This window comes from Schistocerca serialis, chromosome 4, assembly GCF_023864345.2.
Source record: "Schistocerca serialis cubense isolate TAMUIC-IGC-003099 chromosome 4, iqSchSeri2.2, whole genome shotgun sequence".
Lineage (NCBI taxonomy): Eukaryota > Metazoa > Arthropoda > Insecta > Orthoptera > Acrididae > Schistocerca > Schistocerca serialis.
The window spans coordinates 320,991,962-320,999,217 of NC_064641.1; the positions used below are offsets into that span (position 1 = coordinate 320,991,962).

A 7,256-nucleotide genomic window follows, 5' to 3' on the forward strand; every position below is an offset into this window, starting at 1 on the left:
CTTGTATGAGGGGGAGGACTTACCTGACGACGTGATAGAAGAAGAAATAGGAGTCGACAGGGATGAAACTGGGTATTCATTATTAGAAACAGAATTTAAATGAGTTTTGGGAGACTTGAGATCAAATAAGGCAGAAGGGGTGGATAACATCCCATGTAAATTCCTGAAATCATTGTGGGAAGCGACAGCTAAACGGCTGTTATATTTCTGTGTAGAATGTGCGAGACTAGCGATATACCTTCATACTTACAGAAACATATCATTCATTATATTTTATTGAGTGTATCCTTCTTCATTACTTTTGATATGGAATTCATAATACAGGAGAATTAATCAACGTAGTTTTGAGGACATAGTATTTCAGTTAAGAATGACTTGATAAAATTGATACATTATGTAACAGAAAAAACGTTTTATTCTCATGATCTTATGTTACAGTTGAGAATAATTTATTCATTTACGGCTGGATGGCTTGTTACACGCCAGTGACTTGTGTTATCCAGGAATGCAAGTTGGCCACATTAGAGTAGACGCCAGGGTAGCCGGCCTCAGCGCATCCTCTTCCCCAGGAGACGATACCGTACTGGGTGGATCCTTCCACCAGTGGTCCGCCGCTGTCGCCCTGGCACGAGTCCTTGCCGCCCTCGTCTTCGCCTGCGCAGATCATGCGCTGCGTGATCTCGCCGCCGTAGGCAGAGTTACAGGAGGCACGAGCCACGATGGACGTGGTGACCGCCTGCAGCTGTATGGGGGAGGAGCCTCCGGAGGACAAGGCGCCCCAGCCCGTGATGGTCACCGCTGTGCCTGCAGATGGCTCCGTCGTGCCGAGACTCACCGCCTGTAAAGTACAGTACACACTCGTCACGAAGCGCCCATGAAAACAGCAGGGGAAAGTGCTTTGGGAACATAACATTCGCTATTTAATGTTTACACAACTAACAAAACATTATGCAGGAACCTTTCTTCAATAAATTTCATTTAGCTATCCCTCCACTGCACGTATGTGTTACTCATTAAACAGTGACCGATTTCAGCCTGTAGTGGACCATATGTATGAAAGATAGTCAGCTGAGCATAACACTGAGCCCATCTCTACGACATGACTACTTCATAGTGCACATAACTTGCCGAAAGTCACATGTAAAATGTGACGTACAATTTTATTTCGTGTGTAGCTCATTCATTACTTTCCATGATTTGATTTGACGATTTCAGAGAAGGAGAGAAAGTGAAGGTCCTTTATAGAAAATCATCTTGTACAGCCAACACCGTGACTGCCATTAGAACAGTATAACAGTTGAAACACTGGACTCGACCCATATGAGTATGACGAAGGAAAGAAGAAGAGAATATTAAAGTTTTGGAGCACGTTTGTAACAAGAAACGAATGTGTAAAAAAAAGGAGGAGAGAAACATGATGGAAATATTACATGAAATGCTTGTTTACAGAAAAAAATCGTGCTTCATAAGTAAACCCCGGGAAAGCCTCATAAAAGCAACAGAGAAGAACTTTATAACAGCAATAAATAAACGCACCGAGCTGACATACCTCGATATATGAAATTAGGTGAGAATTGGATGAATGAAATGTAATTAAATACCAGAAAAGAAGACAAACGTGAATGAACGTCGTTAAAGAATGTGTGGAGGAAGATTAGGTCTCCTGTAAGGAAATCTAAGCGAGTTGATAGTCAAAGGAGGAATCTTTGGGTGACGTAAAAGGCAAAATAAATAAAAGTTTAATGCTTGAAGTGAAGAAGAAGATGATGATGATAATGTTGATGAGTGATGCAGAGCTCTAATGTCGTCATGATGAGCTGTGCGGTAATTAATATCGACGGACTGTTGCTTTATATTCTTTAGTATGCGTTGTAAGGCGATAAATTTTAGGGAGATATTATTGCTCAGTATTCTAGCAGTTAATGTCAAAAGGTAGAGACTTTTTATTGATGCACCTAGTCAGCTGTAGTGTGTGAGAGCTGACTACGTTCCCGTTCCTTCACTAACGCAGAATTGATGTCAGTAAAGAATAGAGAACCTGAGTTTAGAGCGTGGTAGTCGTGCAAACTGTTCGCTCAGCTACGAGCTTCCCCATTCCCCCTTCCTCCTACAAACTTAATATTTTCCGCTTCATAGTCAAACTATTGATCATAAGTAATAAATTATAATCGGACAACACTCCGAGAATGTTCTCAACAATGTTGCTGAAGAAGTAAAATTTTTCTGGAAAATGAAGTCTAGCGCATACGAATTTAGGCACATTAATTTCTGTGTTACCATGTTGTGCATAGCAATGGAAATGTTTTGCCACTGAGAAATGAATGTTGGGGAATTGTTAGAGCGATACGAAGGAATAGAGAAACCAATGTTCACCAAACGGTCGAGGATGTGCATTATATCAACAATTTCAACAGGGAGAAGCAGCAAGTCGGAGGCGGTCGCTTCACTGAGGAACACCTACGCAGTTGAATGGTACTTCACTATAAAATCTTTTCCGGATGAGCAGCGCAATCTCGGCCCCGAAATCCACTTTAGTCTAGTAATAGGAACACCAGCTATACCCTCACGCTCCTGGTGGAGCTACCACACTGGTTGGATTGTCGAATACTGGAAGTAGATTGGTTTATTTGACAAATGACGATTCTAAACCCACTCATTGGATAGGAACATGCAATACTAATCCATTTCAATCACAATGGTGATGTGTGAGGTAGCTTCTACGGATTTTGGTACCTTTAAACAAAACACTGGGGATTCTTATTTATCATTTAATTTCAGATTAAGACCCCTTACCGAGAGAGCATGAAATAATTATAGGTAGTGCGACACTGTTTATTATTCACTCTTTCGCTAATCTAACCAAAATGTGATGTTCCACTAGATCTCTGTTGTAACACAACTTGTAAGTGTCCAAATGTGAAGTATATTTGTGTTTTTTCGAGATTTGTGCTAGTGTGTATTTACATCACTGTATTTTGAAATGTAGAAGGCAAGAAGGCAACCAAAATATACCTATTCTGCGACCAAGTGAGATGGCTCTGCGATTACCACATTCGATTTCCGTTTTTGAGTACAGTGGTTCAAATCCCTGTCTGGGCATCTATACTTACATTTTTCCTGATTTCTCTGTAACCTTTTGAGGAAATTGCACAGATGGATTCTCTAATAGAAAACGTCCAGTTCCCACCTCAGTCTTTCTCATAGTTCGAGCGTGTGTACTCTGTCTGTAATGACCTTGTAGTCGATGAGACGTTAAACACTAATTATCCTCCTTTCCTTTTACCATTCTGTCATTTAATGAGATTTATTTTGCAGTAGATGTGTCCCTCTGAAACACTATGTTTACAGTATCTTCACCCTTTCACGCGTACTGAGGCTCAGCTCTATTCTAGCATTATGGCAAGCCATTGCTGACTGCCAAGCTGATAGTTTGGGAACGCCACTGGTAACATCAGTATTCAGGTACAAAGAAATAGCTTCTGGCGTTGCAGTTTCCGTCCGCTAGATGGGGCTATGCTCTCTTATTTTTTCATAGGAAGTGTATTCGGAAAGTAAGGTCTGACCAGACATGAAGTGAAAACCACTCCGAAAATCCGATGGAACTTTGCACAGATGTGTTGGGGAGTGTCTTTACTGTGGCTATCGATCGCTTCACGTCACACTTTTCAGTTTAGAGCGCAAAGTCATCACATAGAAATGCCTAAAACAACAGTGTCTTCCGCCGCGTATATGGATCTGGTGAGAGATTTAGCCTGAAGCTACGCAGGCCACATAACATAAATCTCAAGCGTTTCTTCCATCAAGACAATTTTCAGCGGCATTCTGTAGGGGCGATGTAAACGCTCCAGAAGCGTTTTCGATGGGAAGTGTTTGATGACCCACAATACAGCCCTTAATTGGCTCCCACCACGTTCATCTATACTCACACAAACCGCTGGCTACGAAGACAACATTTTGGCACAGACAACGCAGTGCAGACAGTGCGGAGAATTGGCGGGAAGCACTTGCGGCTATTTGGGACGTGGGTGCTGGGTAGTTAGCACAACGTCACGACAAATGTCTAAGTCGGATCGGCGACTATTTAGACTATTTAGAGAGGTAGCTGGAAGGTGTGGGTAACAGCTGCGAAAAAATAATTTTGGTTTCCACTGTGGTTTTCATTTCGCGAACGATCCGACCTTACTTCCCGAATATCCCTCATATTAATTATCAATTTGCGCTTGAATACATCCTTGTTGCGTGTATGTTAGTACGCTATCTATATATTTGTAAATATTGAGGCTATTTCACATATATGAGCCATGTGGATCACTGATAAACGTGTAGCTTTAACATTATGTGGTCTCAGTTACACCGCAGTCACTCGAAAATTACGTGAGGATTATTGCGAGTTTTGTGATGTTTTTATCGCTTACACCTTCATATGGAATCTACTTTCTCGAAAATCACAGAGAGATCCGGTGCAGCGGTCAACGTCGTGGACTCGGGTTTGAGAATATGGTCAACTAACTGTCCGTGGCTTGTCTAAACCCCTTACGACAGATGCTGTGGTGGTGTCTTTGATAAAGATGCAGCCGAAATCTTCCACCAATCTGTCTGCTCTGTCATTTGACAACATTCACACAGATAAATATATTAGATTAGGAATCTAGTCGTTTTGGTATTCTACATTAGCTTAATTAGGAGATCAATAACGTTGAGTAGATACCGTACTAGAATGAATGGAACTAGTTACCGCAAAATTATTTACTTTCCGACAGCCGAGAAATGCAGGCGTATAAAGTCAGTACAGGGTATTAAACTGTCCTCTTCACATAGCGTTATGCGGACACACTAAGTTGGTTCATACTGATAAGCCCAATGTAACAGAAGACCTCCACCCAAACTGAAACTGACAGAAAAGAGCTGAAACAACAAGCGAATGAATCTCAACGCATGTAGTGTAAGTGTTTCTCTGTCTGCCAAGCAGTGGTGAGTATAGCACCGATTACACAACTGTGAGGATTTGTACTGGAGTCACGATATGATCTGTGATATTAGTCGACGTGTTGAAGATGTACGTTGAGTCCGTCTATACATAGGACATATTATACCGCCCGCAAACTCCTAGAGCTGAGAGTACTTCAGCACAACACGGAATACACGTCAAGTTTACTGTTTGCTCACAAATCTGGAACAGAAAAATGAATCATATATTCGTTCGTATAAAAGCACTTCACCATGCCTCAGACACCGCAGAGAAACAAGAAATAGTCACTCTGCTACCGCAGAAACGTCTTAACTGACTCGTAGTTGCGAAATCGACACTTTTCTCGTTCTAACAGTGAGACGTTTCACTGGTGTTCTTGTTATTAAAGCCTATAAGTCCTTCCCTCGCAATTTATCCTCTTTCTACACGCAGAGGAGAGTCCTTTTCCACACTTTCGCGAGACTCTAGTAAGTCTGGAGGCATATGTGTGTGTGCTCCCTGCAATGAACCCCAGCACCCATTACAAAAGCAGTGCCTTACTCTACACAGGTCATGAAGCTGAGAGTTAATTGCCTTCTTTTCGTATTCCGTATGGAAAGGGATTCTAGAACGTTCTAAAACTCCTCCTACGACTAAGGACTCAGCCAATGGAATTCACTCCTCTGCTTTTTGGTGGGGAACGTCACTCACTGTAGCCCGTGAGAAATTCTACGAAGGGTCAGTTCACGTCCTCTGTTCGTTAACCTCACAGATTCCTTCGTGTTAAAAGGATGCTCTTTCTCTTGTAAGATGCTATCGCTCTTCATCCCTACATTTCAGCACTTGGCTGTTGTCAACGATTTCTTAGCCGTGGAAGTGCATCTCACATTTGCTAAGCAGCTTCGCCACGGCCAGCCTGCCTCCCTTCTCTTGCCTTTACAGCAATTAAACGTTACATTCGGTAGTACACAACACGGTGTGTTTCTTAAGCCACCTTCTCCTGATCGCAGCTTTCACAAGAATGAATGATGGTCTCAGCACCCTGTTCTCAGCGTCCACTTTAAAATAATTCCCAGGCATTCAACACCACAGAAAATGTTTGCAGTGGTGCTACCCATAATCAACCAAAGAAAATTTACCCTTCGTGAATCGTGATCTCACATCGAATAAAAGATGCAATGTGGTATAATATTACATGTATGGAGGCAAAATATTGTAGCCTTACTCATTCTCTCAAAAAGCAGCAAAACTTCGAAAAAACAGCTACAGAACATGTGAAAAATTTTGTTTCAGTTCCTAAGTCGTGAAGATGTCTTTTTACCAAACCATAGCTTCCTTTATGACTTCATATAAAAGTCATCATATGATAATTATCGTTCTAATACATGAAAATTTTCTTATGGACAAATATCTATTTGAAGAAGATGAATTTAACGGCACCGTATGCCGTTCCGATTTGTTAAGTGACGGCGATACCTGGGAAACATTCGTTTGTTGCCCATCGAATTCAGTAGGTCGTATCGAATTTAAGGCACCTGGAACTATGTTCGAGAAAAAAAACTAAACAGATGATCCTCAGCATACAGTTGTAAGACAAAAATAAATTTGAAGTATGGAGAAGTACGTATTTTCTGTGCACGAGTTGTACCTGAACGTTGGAATCGAAGGTGAATGATCCGTCAATCTGGATGACGCCGACGTCGTAGTCAGTGGTATCGGAGTCGTAATCCCCGTGGTAATATCCGTCGGCAGCATCGTACACAGTTCCGCCGCTTCCGCGGGTGGAAGTTCCGGCCCTGAGGGACACGAAGTTGACGAAGGAGCCCTCGATACAGTGGGCCGCCGTCAGCGCCCAGGTGGAGCTGATGATGGAGGCGCCGCAGCTGTGGGAGCCCAGCTTCTGCAGCGACAGCTGCCAGGGGTACTGCGAGATGTCTACGGCCTCGCCGCCCACGATGCGGCCATCGAGGCGCGGTCTGGGCAAGTGGGACCTCGTGGAGGGGGCAGCGCTGCAGAGCGCCACCAGCAGGCACAGGACGACGGCTGTCTGCATGGTTCTGGCCGGCGGATGAACACAGTCGCCTGTGCGCGGCTTTTATAACGGTCTTATCGATTGCACAAGTGACTCTCCACGCTAATGACCTCTTGACAATCTGATAGTCACGGTCCCGCAATTAGTTCACCAAGGTCAAAGTAACAAATGAATACATGGTGAAATATGTATCGTCACAAAAGTCTCACTAGTGGCAGTTTATCTCATCCATTTTCTCCCATCCGGACCTTGAACGGCTACGCTGATAGCTCAATC

The 7,256-nt window shown here is 43.0% G+C and overlaps 1 protein-coding gene across 1 annotated transcript; it reads right to left on the reverse strand.

Annotated features, from left to right (window-relative positions):
- Window positions 1–418: 418 nt before the first annotated feature.
- On the reverse strand, window positions 419–7,004 carry LOC126473731 (trypsin delta-like). The gene is made up of 2 exons (XM_050100976.1): window positions 6,597–7,004; window positions 419–838 (listed from the first exon to the last, which is right to left on the reverse strand). The coding sequence occupies exons 1-2, from the start codon at window positions 6,999–7,001 to the stop codon at window positions 476–478; spliced, it is 768 nt and encodes a 255-aa protein (XP_049956933.1). The 5' UTR covers window positions 7,002–7,004; the 3' UTR covers window positions 419–475.
- Between the last annotated feature and the right edge of the window lie 252 nt (window positions 7,005–7,256).

What these genes read in the sequence shown, in the direction of transcription:
- LOC126473731 (XM_050100976.1), bottom strand. Translation starts at nt 7,001, where the DNA reads ATGCAGACAGCCGTCGTCCTGTGCCTGCTGGTGGCGCTCTGCAGCGCT. An exon ending in CCTTCGATTCCAACGTTCAG is followed by an intron (nt 839 to 6,596) that starts GTACAACTCGTG and finishes TGTACTTTACAG; the next exon opens with GCGGTGAGTCTCGGCACGAC.